At 36.5% G+C, this 24,484-nt stretch overlaps 1 protein-coding gene across 1 annotated transcript in view; it reads right to left on the bottom strand.

Annotated features, from left to right (window-relative positions):
- Positions 1-24,484, bottom strand: part of CFAP54 (cilia and flagella associated protein 54) — a 311,831-nt gene that overhangs the window by 159,117 nt on the left and 128,230 nt on the right. Inside the window, exons 31-35 of the mRNA XM_082349512.1 lie at positions 11,897-12,011; positions 11,443-11,543; positions 4,530-4,760; positions 2,637-2,779; positions 894-1,075 (exon numbers count right to left, since the gene is read on the bottom strand). Of these exons, the coding sequence (XP_082205638.1) occupies positions 894-1,075; positions 2,637-2,779; positions 4,530-4,760; positions 11,443-11,543; positions 11,897-12,011 (772 nt within the window). The remainder of the gene's footprint in view (positions 1-893; positions 1,076-2,636; positions 2,780-4,529; positions 4,761-11,442; positions 11,544-11,896; positions 12,012-24,484) is intronic.

Genomic DNA, 24,484 nt, shown 5'->3' with positions numbered 1-24,484 from the left:
CAAGCTTAGTGCTTTCGGAATCACAGAGGGGAGAGTGGGCTGCACAAGAGCAAGAGGAGCTGAGTCCTGAGAAGTGAGCAGAACCCAGACCTTCTAGGGCCCTGAAGCTGGTACAAAGGAGCAGAGGATGCAATGCTCATGGTCAAGGGAGATGATGTGGGTTTACTTAACATTTTTATAAAGTCACTCTCTCTACTTGATGAAGAAAGTGGGAACTTAAGTATTCCTTTCTCATCTAGAAAGAACAGATTTCTTCTCATCTCTTGAGAAGTTTGAAGTACATCCCCTTCTTGCTATGAGAAAAAGGAAACAAATTTCTTTGTAGCTAATGATTCCAATTCTGAGTTTAATAATCTATCATATAATATTTAACAAGAAAAAGAGAAAAGCATTTGACAGAAGACACAAGTAGCCTGGAGAAGCAGGAGGTCAGGGGGGAAGGGACAGGTCTTCCCTGTGGCCTAGAAAGATCTTCCCCTGTGCTAGAGGGGAGAAAGGAGTCTATGGTGCCCAGGAGGGATCAAGAGCCCGAAGAAGAACCCCTGGTGTCACTGGAGAAGCCCATGTCCCAAGTGTGGCTAGAAAGTAGCAGAGGGGTGTCTGAATATTCCTGGAGACTTTGTAGACAAGGTCAAAGGCCACCTCAGCTCTGGGTGGATGGATGACTAATGACTAAAGGGGCTTACCCTCCTCCCTCACAACTTGACCAAATGTGAGACCTCAGTCCCATGGCAGGCAAGCCTTACAGATGACTGACATAAAATCCAGCAAATTTAATCTCACAGGTGAAATTTAAATTATGGATAATAAGTAAATAAATGTATCATACATGCCCAAATTCATGGGCTGAGATTTATGTCCACTACATTAACAAATAAGAAGGACCACCTTACCATTGCTCTCCTGCAATATAAAAAGATTTTCATAAAATGATCCAAGAGACCCACATTTGCTGAGTGATCCTTTTCTTTACCACTGAGACCTGACTGAGAGTCTGATTCATAACTTGTTTGTGTCTTGGAAACATTTTCATCACTCATGTTGGAATTAAGAAATGCCGAAAATTCTTCTGCATCTACAGTACAAATATAAAGTATAACATTATTGAAAAGAGAGTTAAGTTCCAGGAAACACAACAGGTGACCAGCATCAAATGAATAATTCAGATAACAAATGCTACATAAATTTGGAGAAAGGACAGAATTATCATGGATATGATGAACTCGGGAAAGTTTCCAGAGAAGGAGGCTTTTTAGATTACTTCTTAAAGGGTGATCATGATTTAGCTACATGGGAAGAGTATGGAGAACATTCCAGGCAAGGGTGATGGCCAAGGGAACGATGCAGAGGCAGGAATGTCATGCTTTGGGGGAGAAGAATGACAGGATCCCACTCTTAATTTCCCCCCAAACAGGCCATTCCCTGGACACATACACCGGAAGGCGAGGAGCTTCCCCTGGTGTTAGGCAGTGCAGCAACCCTGATCACTCATTCTCCCGTTGCTGTGCTATAAAAACACAGAGGATTTCTCCTGCCACAAACATTCTCTTACTAGAACTCTGCATTAAATAATAAGTCTCAATAGCAGAATATTTTATTGCCAATTTCATGGGAGGTCTTAGGGAGCTACTTTAAAAAAAACTCAAGAAGCTATATACATTGTAATGTACATACAAAACTCGGACTCTTTCTATGCCCAGGGAATTTACTTTCAAATACTTTAATAGTCCTGGTATGACATGCAGGTACCAGTTAAACTTAAACTATACCCTAGAAGAAATTAAAAAGCATGTTAAATACCTCAAATATGAATCAAACCCCCTGGGGCAGTTAACCAGCATATGAAATATCCTGTTCAGCAATAAGCCATATAGGATTTAAAATGCCATTTTTGAAAATCTATATAAGAGGGTTTGTACTAGCATAAAGATATTAGAAATAAATTTTTACTTGTGAAATGAGTGGTATTCAAGATAGGTGATTGTTTAGAAATAGTGTCATCAGTGCAACACCCAGAAAGTCCTGTTCACCTACATCTCTCCACGTCCTGGAGCCCCCAGTCACCTGACCAGAAGACAATATTGGTTGGTCCTGCCATTAGGGTATTACTGCCTTCATCTTGGAGAAAGCTTTCATGGAAGGTGCTAATTACAGCTCCTAAGGCAAGAGTGGACTGTCCTGAGAACAAAATCGGAACTGTGAAACAGCTGCATGATGTTTTCATGCCTGCTTGCATCAGTATGTTTGGTGGAATTTGTTCTGAAACTTACTTCCACTAAAACATAATACCTGACAGCAAGTCTTCACTTACCTTGACCACTGGAGGCTACCAATATTTTTAAAAGAACATTATATTTGCTGAATGGCCAAATTGATTTAGGGGAGAATCCTACATAAATATTTCCAAATATAATGATGATGCCACAAAAATGTAGAAATTTTTTAAAAAATAGAACAAATAAGAATCTCCTACAAAATATCACAACTCAACTAAATTCCTAAGTCATTGGAAAATGATGTGTGTAGCTCTGTGTCTATGGGGGGGTGTACGTGTCAGGGTATGTGTGTATGTACGTGTTGCATTTGTGAATAAAAAACTAAATACAATTTGATAGCATAGAACATATTTATTTTACCTGATGGTAAGTGAGCCTTTCTTTTTTCAGCTGTAAGAAGGAAATCAAGCATCACTTTATAGTTTTCTGGAGTCAATTTTCCTGTTGGTAATACTGTTCCTGAATTATACAGTGAGAACATATTAGGATCAAATGATCGGAAACTGCAAAGGGGAAAAAAACCTCATTAAAAAAACAATATAAGCAAAATTGAATTAATTCTGTCAAATACCAAATAAATAAATACATGTTTTAATAAAATGGAATTTAGCACCAAGTTACCCTGATACAAATTCGGTCACTGTCTAATTTTTGTGCTGCCAAGTAATCATGCACGAATGGCCATGTGTGACTGGCAGGTCGGAGAAGAAGAGCTCTCAGTGTCCAGGGGACAGTGAGGAAGCCATCTGATCTGAACTGTTTTCCCTTTCAGAGCCTCAAGAATGGGTCACTTTGCCAAAAGCCTTCCCTGTTAGTCAAGCAATCTAACTGCTTCTTAAATGCTAACCTGGTCTAGCCCACATAGACCAGAATTTTATTTTAAACAAAATTCTGGAGAAATAGAAACTGGATCAAGTTCATCGTGGGTTTCAACCTGCATATTGTATCACTGCATTACTGAAATAAATACCCTCTTAATTCATATCCCTGTCACCATTCTTTCCTTCCTCCAATCCATTTGATATGTTGCTGTCAGAGAAATTGCTTATCATAGCCCTGCTTAAAAAAAGAAAAACAACTTAATAATCTTCCACTGTATATAAATTAAAGTTAAGATTTAATAGACTGTTAAGACCCTCCATGATCTGGTACCGACCTACTTTTCTAATCACTTCTCACCACTCCCTTTCACATGCCCTAGATTCTGGTCAGACCCCTGGGGGTTCCCATCCTGTGTTTCCTACCTGGGCTCTTGACTCATTCTTCCACCTATCTGAAATGCCTATTTCCCTACCTGCACATTTCTAAATCTTGCCTGTCCATCAGGACCCAGGCCAAGTGGCTTCTCCCCTTGAAACCTTTCCTAGTCTCATCACCAGAAAGCCTCCTCCCAAGGAACAAAGACTTTATGTGCACTTCACTTTTTACCATTATTTACAATTATTCGTGAACATTTGTGAGCCACACTACCAGCCTCCAACTTGTATATCCTGCTCATCTTTGAATGCCCATTGTACCTATCTCAGCACCTGGTATCTAGTAGGTGCTCAACAAGTTTTGTTTTTTTTTTTTTGGCCACGCTGTGCACTTGCAGGATCTTAGTTCCCGAACCAGGGATTGAAACCCAGGCCCACGGCAGTGAAAGCTCAGAGTCCTAACCACTGGACCACCAGGGAATTCCCTCAATGAGTTTTTTTCTGTTGTTCTTGTTTTTTTAAAGAAAGATTCTGGTTACATAGAGTTACTCTGGTTACATGGTATTCCATATTATGTATTTATGTTCTTTTTTTGTCTCCTATAAACAACACTTTAGCCAAAGACAATCAACAAGAGCTGGAAAATGTCTTTGGAATTAATGACAGAAAGTTTATATTGTATGAGAAAACAGGACCTGTGTTTAGAGAGGCTTAAAATATACCTCTAAATGAAACAGAGATTTGCCTAATGACTACTAATATAATTACTGTACAATTAATATTAAACTTCTCTTGGAAAATTCACTTTCCCCTTTAACTGAAAGCTATATTGACTAATATATTCAAAATATATGCAAATTACTACTTCATAAGCACTTCAGCACTCATTTGGGAAAGCTTCCGAGATAAGAAGTTTAAAAATATACCAAAGGTCAGTAAAGACTGAAGCACTTTGTAAACCTCTTTAAGTTATCATCAGCATTGGAGCCCTGATCACAGAAATACAACCCATGTTCTTGAGACTAAAGAAGTATTATTCATTGATAATATACTCTACCTGACCATTACCAATGACGAACCAAATTTTATCTTTGTACGTTCCCCTAGCGTTGTTAAAAGCAGGCTGAAGTGTGCGCTTGCCAGATACAGGTTCATCTGAGCTTTCCAGGGCATCTCCTCAAGAAATATTTGATGAAACCTCTTCTTTTTAACATAATTTAATATTAAAGGATTCAAGTTATCTACCAGGAATCGATGTGCTACTTTTCGAACATCAGCTCTCTTATTTCTGCAGAGGGAGAAGGAAGTTTTGAAATTATACAAACTTCCAGACATTTAACAAAGAAGAATGATTCCAATTTGTACAAAATACATCAAGAAGTCACCTGACTGCCCTTATGCAAATGTTTCTGGTTTATCTGTCATTTCCTTAGCGCTAAAAATGTGAACTAGGACAGTGAAGCAGGCACAAGGATAAACACTAGGGATGAAGACACTATGAATTGCCTTCAGTTCTCTCTGATGTCTGTGTGCTAGGCTCAAACCAAACAGCGCTTTTCTTTTCCGTCACCAAAAGGCCACTGAGATTAGACAACTAAATTATAACATTATAATGTTCACATTCATCAACTAACTTCAATATTAAACAAGAAAATCATTTCTCTGTTCTGTTCCTTAAGGAACAAAAACAATGGAGCCAAATTTTTTCTAACATTAGCTAGACTACAGAGGAAATAAAACAGTCAACTATATGTGAAATAACTTCATACATCCATATGCAGTGTGCTCTGGAAAAAACTAATATCTCAAAATTTAGCTAAGAGTTTAGATTTTAAGTATAACATATATTCAATTTGTTTCAAATTATTCCTATCAAAATCTCAAAGTAGCCCACCTAATTTTATAATTACATAGTTGTTTATATGGCATGACTATTTCTTCAAAATACTTTATCTTTTTTTTTTTAACCCTTGACAATGTTGCTGCCTCATTGGTCTGTGCCATTCTACCTGATTTATATTGGAGAAGGCGAAAAAAAGATCTCAACTGGTAAGTTAAAGTATCTTGCTCACTTTAATAGATAACATGTCTGCATCTGAATCAATACAACACACACTCACACACACACACACACGGAAGAAAAGGAAGGAAAGAGGGATGGATGGAAGGAAGGGAGATAGACATTGTTGTATGAGTAAAACAGATATTCTGAAGAACAAAGGAAGGAAGGAAACTACTTTTTGATATGTAGTGTTGACATTATCATTCAGTGCTAAATATTTTGTATTTTGTTAATGACTTCCTTTTAATCCAAAGTTTTTTGAGCTTTTTGCTGTTGTTTGGTTGTCTTAAGTAATGTTTTTTGGTTTCCAAACAAATGGAAATGTTTTAAATCACTCTACCTTAAAAATTAAAAATATAATTTCCAAAATAAAAATCAATCTTATTCCTGTGTGAAGAGGTCAAGTCACCTCAAAAGGCCAAGGAGAGTGACAGGACTAGCTGCACCTTCCCCGCCACAGAGGGTGAGATCATACAGGGAGATACTTCTCACTTTGGCGTTAGGATCATTTTGAGCTGGAGGTAAATGAGAATGAACAGATGCAGAAAGATGCCTTCTTGGAGGTTCCCTTATCTGATAGAAAATAGAAACTTCTGAAAAATGAAGAATGCCATAAATCTCCTCTCCTGGGAAATTTTATGGCCATGAAGACGGAAAATCAGCGTCAAGATGGGCCTGCCCAAACAAGTCTTACTCCATTAGTTTCTCTCATATTTCTACCAGAGTTTGCTGCTCTTGAAAGCCTAAACCCCTTTTCCTTCTTTTGTCACTTTACTATAAATTTGTTGTTCTTTTGTTACGATGCCACACAAGCCCAAGTCCTAACCACCCCTTTGAGTTACTCATCACTGAGTTCTCCCATGCATATGCAAACATTAATAAACTCCTGTTTGTTTTTCTCTTGTTAATCTGTCTTTTGTCAGTCTAATATTACAGAGTCCCAGCCAGGGAACTTAGGAGGGTAGAAGGAAAAATAATTTTTTCCTTGCCTAAAATCTCAGTGAAGCTGTTAAAAAAAAAAAAAAAAAGAAGCTGGGAAGTAATAAGAATAAAAGCAAAAATTAAGGGCAAGGAAAATACAATAAAGAAGACTTACAAAGACAAAATTTGGCTCTTTGAAAAAATGGGGAAAAAACAGACAAACCTCTGGCAAGATAAATCTCAAAAATATGAGAGAAGACAAAAATTAATGAAGTTAGGAATGAAATACAGGGTGTAACTGTAGATATAGCAGAGATTCAAAAGATAACATGAGAATATAATAACGTTTTATGAATATATTTGAAAATTTAGATAAAATGGATAATTTCCTAGAAAATAGAATTCATCAAAAGGAACTCAAAAAAAAAAATCACAGATTCAGAGTGGCTATTAATCTTAAAGAAGTTGAATCAGTAGGTAAAAAATGAATGTATGTGTGCAGACATAGTATGTTATAATAAAAATATATATTTGGTCTTTGTCCTTTGTTCCAGGTACAGATCTCCTAAAACTTGGAGTTTCCTGAGTGATACGAGTTTCTTGTTATTCATGATGAGCCCCTTTGGAACACACCTGAGTCTAGTAAGGTGCTAGACTCAGGTGCTAGTAAAGTGACTCAGGGTTGGGCCCCTAGAGAGCCTCAGGATAGGGGCTGGTCACCAGAAAAATCAAACACATGATTACTAAGTGGAACTCTGAGCCCCAACCCCCAGTCTCTGGGGACAGTGACTGCAGATTGGGTTTTTTAAAAACCTATGAACAATAAGGTTCAGAGAGCTTCCAGGCTGGTGAACACATCCACTTGCTGGGAGAGCGATGCATCACAACTTCACAGGGACAGAGGTTCCTGTGCTCAGGACCCTTCCAGACATTGTCCTATGAGCCCCTTCATCTGGCTGTTCACATGCATCCCTTATAAACCAGTAAACATAAGTAAAATGTTTTCCTGAGTTCTGTGAGCCATTCTAACAAACTACTGAACCTGAATGAGGTGAGGAGGAATTATGGGGACCCCCTAGTTTGTAGTAGGCTGGGCAGAAATGTGGGTAGCCTGGCCATCCCATTTGTGGCCAGCATCTAAAGCGGGGCCAGTCTTGTGGGGCAGGGTCCTTCAACTTGTGGGATCTGATGCTGACTCCAGGTAGATATTATCAGAATTGAATTGAATTTTTATGCTATAGCTCTGTAAGATGCTACCATTAGGAGAAACTAGGCGAAGGGTTTTGTATCCTTGGATGTAGAATATCTTTTTTGACAGTTTCCAGTCTTTTTTGTCAATGGTTGTTCAGCAGTTAGTTGTAATTTTGGTGTGCTCGTGAGAGGAGGTGAGCCCAAGGTCCTTCTACTCTGCTATCTTGTCCCAACTCCCTGAGAAGTGGCTGATTTTGGAAGACACATACTGTTGGAGTCAAAAGTGTGAGAAAAAGACACTGCGCACAGTTTAACATTTATGTATTAATGTAATTCACTGCATAATCAGATTAAAGGAGAAAAAAATCTTAGTGAAGAAGAAATATTCAACAAGACTGAACACAATTCAGAAGAAAACTTTCAGAAAACAAGAAATAGAAGACAATTTCCTAAATTTGATAGAGTATCTTCCCAAATCCCACATAAATATACCCACATAAATATGCCCAACTGATTTTTTGCAAAGCTGCAAAAGCAAATCAGTAGAAGGAGGACAGTCTTTCCAACAAATCGTACTGGAGCAGTTGGATATCTATAAGTAAAAACATAAATCTCAATTCCTTATACAAAAAGTTAATTTAAAATGGATCACAAGTAAATATAAAACATAAAACTATAAAACTTGGGGAAAAAATATATGACCTAGGGCTAGGCAGTGTTCTTAGAAGTGACACCAAAAGCACAACCCATTAAAGGAAAAATTGCTAAGTCAAACATCATCAAAATTAAAAACTTTTGCTCTGTGAAAGACTGTCAAGAGGATGAAGAGGCAAGCTACACACTGAAAAAAAATATTTGCAAACCACATATCCAACAAGGGCCTTGACCTATATCTAGGATATATAAAGATCTCTCAAGCAATTTCCTAATTGTAAAATCAAACATTTAAATTGATGAAGAAAACACCTTACTACCTCAGTTAGAGAAGAATTTCAAAAATAATAAAGAGAAATGTTGATACATTTGACCCAATTAACAGTCATAGCTTTTGATTTAAAAAAAGATGACTTTCAGGGACTTCTCTGGCGGCACAGTGGTTAAGAATCCGCCTGCCAATGCAGGGGACATAGGTTCAAACCCTGGTCTAGGAAGATCCCTCATGCCGTGGAGCAGATAAGCCCGTGTGCCACAACTACTGAGCGCAGAGCCCGCAAGCCACAACTACTGAAGCCCTCATGCCTAAAGCCCGTGCTCTGCAACAAGGGAAGCCACTGCAATGAGAAGCCGCACACCGCAATGAAGAGTAGCCCCGCTCGTCACAACTAGGGAAAGCCCGCGCGCAGCAACAAAGACCCAATGCAGCCAAAAATAAATAAATAAATAAATAAATAGATGAATGAATGAATAAAAAAAGATGACTTTTAAAATGTAAATGGATGAGCCTCAAACTGGGAAAAGCATTAGTATCCAAACTTCTAAAAATAAATGAGAAAACAAAAGTTGCAAATGTGCAAAGGATCTAAACAAGCAGTCTTGAGAACAGAAAAACCCTAGGGTTTAAAAAAAACATGAAAAGCTGCCTAACCTCATTAGTAATCAAAGAAATAAAAATTAAAATAACAAGGAGAGAAAATTTCACAGCTCATAGGTCCACAAAAATTTGAAAATTTGATAATAATATTAAGTATCAGGGAAGATGCTGACTAAGGGAAACTTGACACACCGATGAAAATTTTAAAGCAATTTAGCAATATCTAGAAATGTTAAAATGTTCATATCCTGGGAACTACACTCCTGTGTATTTACCCCAGAAACTCTCACATGTGCATATGGAGATATATATAAGAATGTCCTTTGTAGCACTGTTTACATAATGGAAAGTTGGACTAGACTTGTGTATAATCAACATGAAGAAAATCTCATAAACATAATAGTGAGGAATAAGAGCAAATTGGCAAAAAAAATTGTAAAAAATAATACTGTATGTTATTTAGGGGCATATACATATATAATTGAAGTATAAAGTCACTTATAAGCATGATAAATGCCAAATTTTGGATTGTATTACTTCTGGGATAGAGGGGGACAGAAATGTATCCCAAACACTTTATATGGTATGCTGCATATTGGGTACATGTTCATTTGTTATATTATTTTCTATACTCATCTAAAATATGTCATAATTTAAATAAAGAAAATGAAGGGATAATCAAACAGAGCATAGGCAAATGCAAACAAAAAGAAAATAAGAGTGGTTTAATTAATATTTATATGTTGAAAATTAAGATCAAAATCACTAAACAGGTAAAGGAAAGCATTACATAATGAAGGTAAGATATATAAAGAATGTATGAGAATCATAAATGTGTACTCGTGACAATAAAAGCTAAACATACCATGATAAGTTTTATGGTTTAAGCTTTATAAACAAGAACATTATCTGCCAATAATTAAAAGTAATTTACCAGTTTAATCTCCTGGCCACTCTTATCTAAATTACTGTTATCACCACCTCCACTCCAGGCCAGTTACTCTATAGTACATCATCCTGTTCATTTATTTTATAAAATTTATCAAAAATTTAAATTGTCTTGTTTCTTTTGCACAACAAAGGAAACCATAAACAAGACAAAAAGACAACCCTCAGAATGGGAGAAAATATTTACAAACGAATCAATGGACAAAATATACAAACAGCTCATGCAGCTCAATATCAAAAAAACAAGGAACCCAATCAAAAAATGGGCAGAAGACCTAAATAGACATTTCTCCAAAGAAGACATACAGATGGCCAAGAGGTACATGAAAAGATGCTCAACATCGCTAATTATAAGAGAAATGCAAATCAAAACTACAGTGAGGTATGACCTCACAACGGTCAGAATGGGCATCATCAGAAAATCTACAAACAATAAATGCTGGAGAAGGTGTGGAGAAAAGGGAACCCTCTTGCACTGTTGGTGGGAATGTAAATTGACACAGCCACTATGGAGAACAATATGGAGATTCCTTAAAAAACTAAAAATAGAATTACCATATGACCCAGCAATCCCACTACTGGGCATATACCCAGAGAAAACCATAATTCAAACAGACACATGCACTGCAATGTTCACTGCATCACTATTTACAATAGCCAGATCATGGAAGCAACCTAAATGTCCATTGACAGATGAATGGATAAAGAATATATGGTACATATATACAATGGAATATTACTCGGCCATAAAAAGGAATGAAATGGGGTCATTTGTAGAGACTTGGATGGACCTAGAGACTGTCATATAGAGTGAAATAAGTCAGAAAGAGAAAAACAAATATTGTCTATTAATGCACATATGTGGAATCTAGAAAAATGGTACAGATGAACCAGTTTGCAAGGCAGAAATAGAGACACAGATGTAGAGGATGCCAAGGAGGGAAGGGGGGGTGGGATGAATTGGGAGACTGGGATTGACATATATACACTAATATGTAAAAAACAGATAACTCATGAGAACCTGCTGTATAGCACAGGGAATTCTACTTCACTTCGCTATACAGTAGAAACTAACACAACATTGTAAAACAACTATACCCCAATATAAAATAAATAAATAATAAAATAAATAAAAAATAAAAAAATAAATTGTTTATTTGTGTCTTTGTTTATTTTGTGTTCCTTTTATTAGTATGTAAGCTCCCTGATGGCAGTAATCTTATCTGTCTAGTCTACCAGTGTATCCCTGGTGCCTAAAATAATGCACAACACATAGTAACCCTCCAGTAAACATTTAATTAATTAATCAATCAATACCTTTCTTGCTCCGCCATTTCAGAAATAAAAGGATTTTTATTCAAAAATTCTCTTAGAGTTTCGTTTTTTTTAGATCTCTGTCTGGGCTTCATTTCTGTAGTCTTAACATGGGAGATAACAAAAATGTTACAAATCCAATTTAAAATCTTAACACAATACTATAATTTACTTGTACTCTAATGCTTATCTTTTGACATTAAAATAGTGGTTTCTTTATGCCACTCAATTAAAATTATTATCAAAAGTAAAAGAAGTACCCCTGTAGACAAAAAAAAATGGTTATAAAAATATCCTTGTGATAAGAATTAAAATATATTGCATAATTATAAAATTATGCTTGTTGGTATTCTCTTCTGTTTCACATTATACTAAATTATAGTACAGCCAACCATCTCTAGATACATGAATCTCTTAAGTTCATTAACTTAAAATTCAAAATTTATACGAAACTTACTCTTCCAATCTCCACTACTGCAGCTCTGAACTTCTTCGTAGGTTTGATGACCTTTTTACACAAAGTATTGTCCTTATATTTCATTTTTTTTATTCCAAGTAGGGACTCATTCCTCCTAATACAAAAAGATAAAGCCAGTTAAAAGGATCTGCAAGAATTTATAAAACTACCCCAAAGTAATAAACCTTTAATGAGTATTGTCACTGAAATTATGCTAGAAGAATACCCAAAATTGTTTATATCCCACGCATAAATGAGACTATGATACTCCTGGTCGTCATTGAATAGCTAGTCTCTCAAAAGAGCAAAATGTAAATCCCACCATAAAAATGTGATGAGAGCTGAAGTATGATCTAGGAGGAAGAGAACTGAACTGAAAATAAAACATGAACACTCCCCTTTAAAACTGAGAAGATAACTACATACGAGTGACCCTAGACAAACTACCTTGCTTCCAACGGACTTCAGTCCTTTTAGTTCCATCATGTGCAAGCTCCCAGCCACTATCAACTTCTGGATATCAACAAGAGATAAGCATTTTAGATGACTACACTCATCCCTTGGTAACTGCTGGGGCTTGGTTCCAGGACCCCCTCAGATACCAAAAGCCAAGGATGCTCAAATCTTTTATATAAAATGGCATAGTACTTTCATATAACTTACACACATCCTCCTATATACTTTAAATCATCTCTAGATTATTTAAAATACAATGTAGGTTTTGGAGGTAAGATCCCAGGGAGAGGACTGGGGTTGGCTGTGTAAACACAGCCTGAAGGGGGCTAGTGTGCCACAGTTAGCAGGGAGGGAGTCCGGGAAAAAGTCTGGAACTGCCTAAGAGGCAACAGACCATTGTTTCGGAGTGTGTGAGGAGAGGAAATTCAAAGCATGGCGTAAACGAGCTTCAGAGACAGGTGCAAGCCGCGGCTATCATCATGGACCCCAGAGATGGGCATGAAATGCTAAGGCTGCTGCTGCAGCCACCAAGAATCCTTTGTGCAAGCACAGGTCACTATCCACACCTCCCCTCCGAGGAGCCTGTGCAGCTCACCACTGCCAGGGTTCCGTGATCCAGGGACAACTTCCCAGGGAGAACACACGGCGCGCCTCAGGCTGTTGCAATGTCACACTGGCCTCTGCCGCCACAGGCTCATCCCACATTCCATACCCTTCCCTCCGCCCCAGCCTGGGTGAGCCAGAGCCCCCTAATCAGCTGCTCCTTTAACACCCTCCTATCTGGGCGAAGAACCCATGCCAGAGGATGACCTACATGCAGAGGCAGGGCCAAATCCAAAGCTGAACCCCAGGAGCTGTGCGAACAAAGAAGAGAAAGGGAAATCTCTCCCAGCAGCCTCAGGAGCAGCAGATTAAATCTCCACAATCAACTTGATGTACCCTGCATCTGTGGAATACCTGAATAGAAAACGAACCATCCCAAAACTGATGCGGTGGATTTTTGGGAGCAACTGTAGACTTGGGGTTGCTGTATGTGACTGACTAGTTTCTGATTTTTATGTTGATCTTAGTACAGTTTTTAGCATTTGTTATCACTGGTGGATTTGTTTATTGGTATAGTTGCGCTCTTCTTTTTTTTAAATTACTTTTTAAATTTTTTTATTTTAATAATATTTTTCTTATTTTTTTACTTTATTAACTTTATTTATTTTATTTTATTTTTTCTTTCTTTTCTTTCTCCCTTTTCTCCTGAGCCTTGTGGCTGACAGGGCTTTGATGCTCTGGCCAGGTGTCAGGCCTGTGCCTCTGAGGTGGGAGAGCCGAGTTCAGTACATTGGACCACCAGAGACCTCCCAGCCCCACGTACTATCATTGGCGAGAGCTCTAACAGAGAACTCCGTCTCAATGCTAACACCCAGCTCCACTCAATGGCCAGCAAGCTCCAGTGCTGGACACCCCATGCCAAACAAGTAGAAAGACAGAAACACAACCCCACCCATTAGCAGAGAGGCTGCCTAAAGTCATAATAAGTTCACAGACACCCCAAAACACACCACCGGATGCGGTCCTGCCACCAGAAACACAAGATCCAGCCTCATTCACCAGAACACAGGCACCAGTACCCTCTACCAGGAAGCCTACACAACTCACTGAACTAACCTTACCCTCTGCAGGAAGACACCAAAAACAATGGGAACTACAAACCTGCAGCCTGCGAAAAGGAGACCCCAAACACAGTAAGTTAAGCAAACTGAGAAGACAAAGAAACATGCAGCAGATGAAGGAGCAAAGAAAAAACCCACCAAACCAACAAATGAAGAGGAAATAGGCAAGCTACCTGAAAAAGAATTCAGAGTAATGATAGTAAAGATGATTCAAAATCTTGGAAATAGAATGGGGAAAATACAAGAAACGTTTAACAAGGACCTAGAAGAACTATAGACCAACAAACAATGATGAACAACACAATAAATGAAATTAAAAATTCTCTAAAAGGAATCAATAGCAGAATAACTGAGGCAGAAGAATGAATACGTGACCTGGAAGATAAAATAGTGGAAATAACTACCACAGAGCAGAATAAAGAAGAAAGAATAAAAAGAATTGAGGGCAGTCTCAGAGACCTCTGGGCAAATATTAAATGCACCAACATTCGAATTATAGGGGTCCCAGAAGAAGAAGAGGAAAAGAAAGGGACTGAGAAAATATTTGAGGAAATTATAGTTGAAAACTTCCCTAATATGGGAAAGGAAATAGTCAGTCAAATCCAGGAAGTGCAGAGAGTCCCATACAGGATAAATCCAAGGAGAAACACACCAAGACACATATTAATCAAACTATCAACAATTAAATACAAAGAAAAAATATTAAAAGCAGCAAGGGAAAAGCAACAAATAACATACAAGGGAATCTCCATAAGGCTAACAGCTGATCTTTCAGCAGAAACTCTGCAAGCCAGAAGGGAGTGGCAGGACATATTTAAAGTGATGAAAGGGAAAAACCTACAACCAAGATTACTCTACCCAGCAAGGATCTCATTCAGATTTGATGGAGAAATTAAAACCTTTACAGACAAGGAAAAGCTAAGAGAATTCAGCACCACCAAACCAGTTTTACAACAAATGCTAAAGGAACTTCTCTAGGCAGGAAACACAAGAGAAGGAAAAGACCTACAATAACAAACCCAAAACAATTAAGAAAATGGTAACAGGAACATACATATTGATAATTACCTTAAATGTAAATGGAATATATGCTCCAACCAAAAGACACAGACTGGCTGAATGGATACAAAACCAAGACCCGTATATATGCTGTCTACAAGAGACCCACTTCAGACCTAGGGACACATACAGACTGAAAGTGAGGGGATGGAAAAAGATATTCTATGCAAATGGAAATCAAAAGAAAGCTGGAGTAGCAATTCTCGTATCAGACAAAATGGACTTTAAAATAAAGACTATTACAAGAGACAAAGAAGGACACTACATAATGATCATGGGATCAATCCAAGAAGAAGATATAACAATTGTAAATATTTATACACCCAACAGAGAAGCACCTCAATACATAAGGCAAATGCTAATAGCCATCATAAAAGGGGAAATTGACAGTAACTCAATCATAGTAGGGGACTTTAACACCTCACTTTCACCAATGGACAGATCATCCAAAATGAAAATAAATAAGGAAACACAAGATTTAAATGATACATTAAACAAGATGGACTTGATATTTATAGGACATTCCAGCCAAAAACAATAGAACACACTTCCTTCTCAAGTGCTCATGGAACATTCTCCTGGATAGATCATATCTTAGGTCACAAATCAAGCCTTGGTAAATTTAAGAAAATTCAAATCGTATCAAATATCTCTTCTGACCACAACGCTATGAGACTAGATATCAATTACAGGAAAAAGAGTGTAAAAAATACAAACACATGGAGGCTGGCTAAACAATACACTACTAAATAACCAAGAGGTCACTGAAGAAATCAAAGAGGAAAACAAAAAATACCTAGAAACAAATGACAATGAAAACACAAAACCTATGGGATGCAGCAAAAGCAGTTCTAAGAGGGTAGTTTATAGCAATACAATCCTACCTCAAGAAACAAGAAACACCTCAAATACACAACCTAACCTTACACCTAAAGCAATTAGAGAAAGAAGAAAAAAAAAACCCCACACTTAGCAGAAGGAAAGAAATTGTAAAGATCAGATCAGAAATAAATGAAAAAGAAATGAAGAAAACAATAGCAAAGATCAATAAAACTAAAAGCTGATTCTTTGAGAAGATAAACAAAATTGGTAAACCACTAGCCAGACTAATCAAGATAAAAAGGAAAAAGACTCAAATCAACAGAATTAGAAATGAAAAAGGAGAGGTAACAACTGACACTGCATAAATACAAAGGTTCATGAGAGATTACTACAAGGAACTATATGCCAATAAAATGGACAACCTGGAAGAAGTGGACAAATTCTTAGAAAAGTACAACCTTCTGAGACTGAACCAGGAAGAAACAGAAAATATAAACAGACCAATCACAAAGCAATGAAACTGAAAATGTGATTAAAAATCTTCCAACAAACCAAAGCCCAGGACCAGATGGCTTCACAGGCAAATTCCATCAAACATCTAGAGAAGAGCTAACACCTATCCTTCTCAAACTCTCCAAAATATTGCAGAGGGAGGAACACTCCCAAATTCATTATAGGAGGCCACCATCACCCTGATACCAAAACCAGACAAAGGTGTCACAAAAAAATAAAACTACAGGCCAATATCACTGATAAACATAGATGCAAAAATCCTCAACAAAATACTAGCAAACAGAATCCAACAGTACATTAAAAGGATCATACAGCATGATCAAGTGGGATTTATCCCAGGAATGCAAGGACTCTTCAATATATGCAAATCAATGGATGTGATACACCATATTAACAAATTGAAGGACAAAAACCATATGATCATCTCAATAGATGCAGAAAAAGCTTTAGACAAATTCAGTGCCCATTTACGATAAAAAACCTCCAGAAAGTAGGCATAGAGGGAACTTACCTCAACATAATAAAGGCCATATATGACAAACCCACAGCCAATACCGTTCTCAATGGTGAAAAACTGAAACCACTTCCACTAAGATCAGGAACAAGACAAGATTGCCCACTCTCACCACTATTATTCAACATAGTTTTGGAAGTTTTAGCCACAGCAGTCAGAGAAGAAAAAGAAATACAAGGAATCCAAATTGGAAAAGATGAAGTAAAGCTGTCACTGTTTGCAGATGACATGATACTACACATAGGGAATCCGAAAGATGCTACCAGAAAACTACTAGAGCTAATCAATGAATTTGGTAAAGTTGCAGGATACAAAATTAATGCACAGAAATCTCTTGCATTCCTATACACTAGTGATGAAAAATTTGAAAGGGAAATTAAGGAAACACTCCCATTTACCATTGCAACAAAAAGAATAAAATACCAAGGAATAAACCTACCTAAGGAGACAAAAGACCTGTATGCAGAAAACTGTAAGACACTGATTAAAGAAATTAAAGATACCAACAGATGGAGAGATATACCATGTTCTTGGATTGGAAGAATCAACATTGTGAAAATGACTATACTACCCAAAGCAATCTACAGATTCAGTGCAATCCCTATCAAACTACCAATGGCATTTTTCACAGAAGTAGAACAAAAAGTTTCACAATTTGTATGGAAACACGAAAGACCCCGAATAGCCAAAGCAATCTTGAGAAAGAAAAACAGAGCTGGAGGAATCAGGCTCCCAGACTTCAGACTATACTACAAAGCTACAGTAATCAAGAGAGTATGGTACTGGCACAGAAAGAGAAATATAGATCAATGGAACAGGATAGAAAGCCCAGAGATAAACCCATGCACATATGGTCACCTTATCTTTGATAAAGGAGGCAAGCATATACAGTGGAGAAAAGACAGCCTCTTCAATAAGTGGTGCTGGGAAAACTGGACAGCTACATGTAAAAGAATGAAATTAGACCACTCCCTAACTCCATACACAAAAATAAACTCAAAATGGATTAAAGACCTAAATGTAAGGCCAGACACTATAAAACTCTTAGAGGGAAACATAGACAGAACACTCTATGACATAAATCACAGCAAGATCCTTTTTGACCCACCTCCTAGAGAAATGGAAATAAAAGCAGCAATAAACAAATGGGACCTAATGAAACTTAAAAGCTTTTGCACAGCAAAGGAAACCATAAACAAGGTGAAAAGACAACCTTGTGATTGGGAGAAAACATTTGCAAATGAAGCAACTGACAAAGAATTAATCTCCAAAATATACAAGCAGCTCATGCAGCTCAATATCAAAAAAAACAAAAACACAATCCAAAAATGGGCAGAAGACCTAAACAGACATTTCTCCAAAGAATATATACAGATTGCCAACAAACACATGAAAGGATGATCAACATCACTAATCATCAGAGAAATGCAAATCAAGACTACAATGAGGTATCATCTCACACTGGTCAGACTGGCCATCATCAATAAATCTACAAACAATAAATGCTGGAGAGGGTGTGGAGAAAAGGGAACCCTCTTGCACTATTGGTGGGAATGTAAATTGATACAGCCACTATGGAGAACAGTATGGAGGTTCCTTAAAAAACTAAAAATAGAACTACCATATGACCCAGCAATCCCACTACCAGGCATATACCCTGAGAAAACCATAATTCAAAAAGAATCATGTACCACAATGTTCACTGCAGCCCTATTTAGAATAGCCAGGACATGGAAGCAACCTAAGTGTCCATCGACAAATGAATGGATAAAGAAGATGTGGTACATATATACAATGGAATATTACTCAGCCATGAAAAGAAACGAAATTGAGTTATTTGTAGTGAGGTGGATGGATCTAGAGTCTGTCATACAGAGTGAAGTAAGTCAGAAAGAGAAAAACAAATACTGTATGCTAACACATATATATGAAATCTAAAATTAAAAAAAAAAAGGTTCTGAAGAACCTAAGGGGAGGACAGGAATAAAGACGCAGACGTAGAGAATGGACTTGAGGACATGGGGAGGGGGAAGGGTAAGCTGGGACGAAGTGAGAGAGTGGCATGGACATATATACACTACCAAATGTAAAATAGATAGCTGATGGGAAGCAGCAGCATAGCACAGGGAGATCAGCTCCCTGCTCTGTGACCACCTAGAGGGATGGGATAGGGAGGGTGGGAGGGAGGCGCAAGAGCGAGGGTATATGGGGATATATGCATACATATAGCTGATTCAGTTTGTTATACAGCAGAAACTAACACAACATTGTAAAGCAATTATACTCCAATAAAGATATTTTTAAAAAAAAGAATGATACCTTTTAATCATGAAAGCATTTAGCCTGAATTTCTTTGGAATAAATAAATAAAAAATAAATAAAATACAATGTAAATTCTATATAAATAGTTGTAAATACAATGTAAATGCTATGTACATAGTTGACAGGAGTGCAGCAAATTCAAGTTTTACTTTTTGGAACTTTCCGGAATTTTTTCTTCGAATATTTCCGATCCATGGTTGGCTGAATGCCTGGATGCAGAGTGGATGCCAAAGGCGGACAGTACTAAATGTTCTCCCTTCTCCCCAGTCACCTGTAAGGATTCTCAACCTTGGTTTTTTTAATCTGCCATCGACCCCTGTGGTAACCTGTCCCCTTCTCCGAATACTGTAAGGTCGCTTATTATCCCTCCCTCTATTGGTACTTACTACCTATTTTCCTTGAAATTTATATATTTCCTAAAATCTATATTTCTTCTGGTAAGTACTTGCTAGGTACAACACCACCCTGCTATAACATGATAAATGGGATCCAAAAGCTTAAATTAAATAAAATGTAAAGTCATATTAACACAAGGTGAAGGAAATGACCAGGTGAATCTGGTAGCTAGTTCCAGGGGCTGGGGTTCCAAACTCATTTTGGTCCCAGTAGTGGTCAGCCTCTCACTTCGATTTTGATAAAGATGATCCTGGATCCTGTGCTTGGTTGGGACTCCAGCCAAGCTGCAGCAATTCCAAGAATCTCCCAGTTAGTTGGCATTCATTTTGGCAAATGTTTTGTCTGCCTGAACTACAAAGCTTGGACCACTGATCACCAGGGACTTAGGAATCTATCCTCTGCTCTGCTACTTGCATCCTGACACTAGTTGCCTGCTGTTTTCCAACCATCTTGGTCTCTTCTCTACCTCCTCTCTCTCTCACCCCACCAGAATGCTTTTATTGCTGTTATTCCAGAAACAGGTGGGAAGGGGAGGAGGTCACGGGTGTACACTTGGGCCACCATCTTCCCAGCCCTCTCAGCATTCTCCACCATGCTCTGCAGAACTCTCATCCACTGAATAAACTCCTTCACTCTTCAACCTCTTCATAGAATGCTTCCTCCTAGCTCTGACTGCTTTTTATTTTATTTATGGTGTATTATGAAAAACAGTACTTCTAAATTTTTACGTAATCATCATTATTGATCTTTGATTTCATGACTTATTCATTGTTTTGATTACCTATATCACTGCCTGTTTCTGACCCAAAACACTGAGTTCCAATGACTGTCTGCCTATTATTTCACAAATACAAATCTGTTATTCTTTACCTGACAGCACAAGGCTCTCTTTCACGCTTTTTTATTTTTTAAATATTTTTCATTATTGTAGCCCATTCCATACAAACTAATCTGACTGGAATTGCATTAAACCAACAAATTAATTTGAGAATAATAGAAATCTTTACAATATTCCATCTGCTCATCAAGTAATGTACTATGTCTCTCCATTTATTCAAGTCATTTTTTTTCATACCTCTTAGTAAAGATGTTTGGTCTTCTTTATATTAGCCTAAGTCCCCTCACAATTCCTGATAAATTTAATCCTGTAGTTCACAGAAATGGGATCATTTTTCCATTATATTTTCTAGTTGATACAGCAAAGCGTTGATTTTGCATCTATCCATCCTATGGAATTCTATTATTAGTTCTGATAGTTTTCAGTTAATTAACTTGTTAAGTTAAAAAAAAGTAATAATTATTTGCAGATATCAATCTTTCCTCTCTATTTTCAGAGTACTTCATGGCGGATTTCACTTGATAAACATTTTTGAGACCGTATTATGTGATAATCACATAAATTCTAATCCTAATTTCTATTTCTTATTTTAATGCGCTGCCAAGAACTTTCAGGACAATTTTAAATGATAGAAGGAATAATAAGTTTCTTTGTTGTATTGCATATTTTAACAGAAAATCTTCCTCTAATCCTAATTTGCCAGGAATTGCTGCTGAACGTCACCACATGACTTTTTAGCACCTACAAAAGACTCCTTGGACTACTAATGATAATTATATTTAGATTTCCTACTATATTTATATTGAGAACAAAATCTACATTCTCACTGCTAAATTTATAAGCTAGTGTTTTATTTTTATTCTATATACTTCTAAATAAAGTTGATCTCTAATTTTCTATTTTTTTATTCTCTTTTTACAAAACTGTTATCAGAGCCTGCTGTGGTAAATTTACTAGCAAACTATAACCATGCTCTGAAGTAGCTTTATGTAAAACAAAATTATTTGTTCCTATGAAGGAACTAGCCTTAAAAAGTTTTTGAGCTTTCCAATTTTTTTTACTGCTTCAATAAATTCTTATAATTTAAAATTTTCCAGATAATCATCACTTCAGATTAGATTTTCAAATTTATTCATATTAAACTACATACACTGTTATCTAATGTTTAACAACTTCCAAATTTATGACTATTTTCTCTTTGGATTACTTACATTTCACTTTTCTTATTTTGCTGGCCAGAAAATTACCTCATTTATTCATATATTCAAAGAACTAACCCTAGCCAATTAGACTATTTTAAAACCAACTTTAAATTGATTAATTTCAACTTTTATTTTTTTCTTTCTGCTTTCTTGGATTTATTTTGTTATTTTTCCAATTTCTCAAGTCCAATAAAAGTTCATTTAATTTTATTTTTCTCATTTAGTAAGTAACAGGAGCTTCTAAAGCTAAAATTTGTCTTTAACTGCTGCTTTGAGTACATTTGATATGTGGGCTTCTCATTAGCATGATTTTCAAAACGCTCTATAGTTTTAGATTTCTTTTTTATATATTATAATTATATACAATTATGTATGCCAGTAATTTGTTGTTATAAATTATATAATTATATATGCCAGCAATTTATTTTGTTATAAAATTTCAGTTTTATTGTACTGTAAGAGAATGTGGTCTTTACAAATTTTAGTCTAGGTGACTTATTGAGCTTTATTTTGCAGCTTAAATATTACCTTTTTAAATTAAATAAGTGCTTTAAAGGGTATTTAGTCTCAATTGGCTATATATATTAATCTTATTAGTTATATTATGTACATTTTCTATGTCCTTTTTATTTTCCTTTTTAAAGTAGCACATTAAACTCTCAATATTACTATGTTTCTATCAAATTAGCTTTGTCTTTTCAGCAGTTATTTCCATATATTTTGATTTTTTTGTTATATAGAACATGAAAATTCATGAACTATCTTCATTGTGATTTATAAGCATTATTAGTAGAATCACCAATGTGAAAAGGTAGCATTAAAAATAAGTAACAAAGAGATTACTCTTTAAATGTTACCAGGACAGTTGATTAAAATTTTTACAGGAAAAAACTCTAATTTTTAATCTAAACCCTACCCCAAAAGAAATTCCATATGGATTAAAACATTAAATCTAAACCATGAAACTATAAAATTGGAAGAAAATACTGCTGCATATTTGTCTGTTGAAGTATAAAAAAATTTTTTCTTTGTGCAAAGATATGTCATGCATACAAACATAAAAAGAAAATAGATATTGCTATCAAAGCAGAAATCAAGGTGTTGCATCTGCCCCTCCCCTATATTCCTTGACTTGGAGAAGAACATCCTAAAACATCTGCTCAGCCTTAAAAATTGAAATCATTACCTTTGGCTTGAACTCAGTTATACTGCTCAATCTCCAAACTCACATATTTTATTATACCACTGGTCTAAACCACTTATTCTGTTTTCTTCTTTCAGAATATCTATTATTCTTCCATTGGACCTCCACGGTCAGCCCTCCAAATTTTACTGCTCACTGAAAGTGCATTCTGATTTTCTTTGGTATCAAGAATATTGTTTACAGATTCCAAACATCTCATTTTAGCTATGGTTTATTTAATTTTCAGGGACTTTCTAATTCTGGCCAGTTCTCTCATTACCATGGCCTGCTTTATTTAGTAGAAGCAATTTCATCTTTTGAAAACATGAAGCACATATATTCCAAGTTTTTGTTCTAATAAATGTAGTGCCTATTTTAGGAAGAATATTTTCCTGAAGGTTTTTATGAGAATGTTTCTCTTCTGCTGTCATTTTTAAAATAGATCTTGTGTCATTGATGTTTTCTTTTCCTAGAATGAGATAGACAGACCTATGTCCAGTGTTGAAATTAAAACCCAATTATTGGAAGAAAAGCTGGATTCACTTGGCATCTCTCATAACTGGCACAGAACACAACAATTTTCTTTGCAGGCAGAGAGAGCCATTCAGGCTTAGAGAATAAGAGGGTTAACTTTAAGTTTTACTACTTCTATTTGAGGAACTCCCCGTTCACATATATATATGGGAACCGCAAGGAACTGCAGAGAATTAGAAACTGGACCTCAAAACCACACTACATACAAAAATAAGCTCAAAATGGATTAATGTAAGACCTGAAACCATAAAACTTCTAGAAGAAAACATAGGCAGTATACTCTTTGACACTGGTCTTAGCAATTTTTTTTTTTGGATATGTCTCCTCAGGCAAGGGAAACAAAAGCAAAAGTAAACAAATGGGACTACATCAAAGGGAGGGGGTGGGGGGAGAGGGAATTACTGAAAATAATTAAAAGGCACAAACTTCCAGTTATAAGATAAATAAGAACTAGGGATGCAATGTACAACAAGATAAAGATAATTAACACTGCTGTATGTTATAAATAAAACTTGTTAAGAGAGTAAATCTTAGGAATTCTCATTGGGCTTCCCTGGTGGCGCAGTGGTTGAGAATCTGCCTGCCAATGCAGGGGACACGGGTTCGAGCCCTGGTCTGGGAAGATCCCACATGCCGTGGAGCAACTAGGCCCGTGAGCCACAACTACTGAGCCTGCGCATCTGGAGCTTGTGCTCCGCAACAAGAGAGGCCACGACAGTGAGAGGCCCGTGCACCGCGATGAAGAGTGGCCCCTGCTCGCCCCAACTAGAGAAAGCCCTCACACAGAAACGAAGACCCAACACAGGCAAAAATAAAATAAATAAACAAATTAAAAAAAAAAAAAAAAAGAATTCTTATCATAAGGAAGAAAAAAATTTTTTCCACTTCTTTAATGTTGCATTTATATGAGATGATAAATGTTCACTAAGCCCACTGTGGTAATCATTTCATGATATATGTAAATCAAATCATTATGCTGTACACCTTAAAACTTATACAGTGCTGTTTGTCATTTATACCTCAATAAAACTGGATGAAAAAATTAATTAGATAAATAAATAACTGGACCCAAAAGTCCGTGCAAG

The sequence above is a fragment of the Balaenoptera borealis genome, assembly GCF_965194805.1.
Source record: "Balaenoptera borealis genome assembly, chromosome: 13".
NCBI lineage: Eukaryota > Metazoa > Chordata > Mammalia > Artiodactyla > Balaenopteridae > Balaenoptera > Balaenoptera borealis.
The sequence above is the reverse complement of the archived record's forward strand: the minus strand, read 5'-3'. Positions and strand labels throughout refer to the sequence as shown.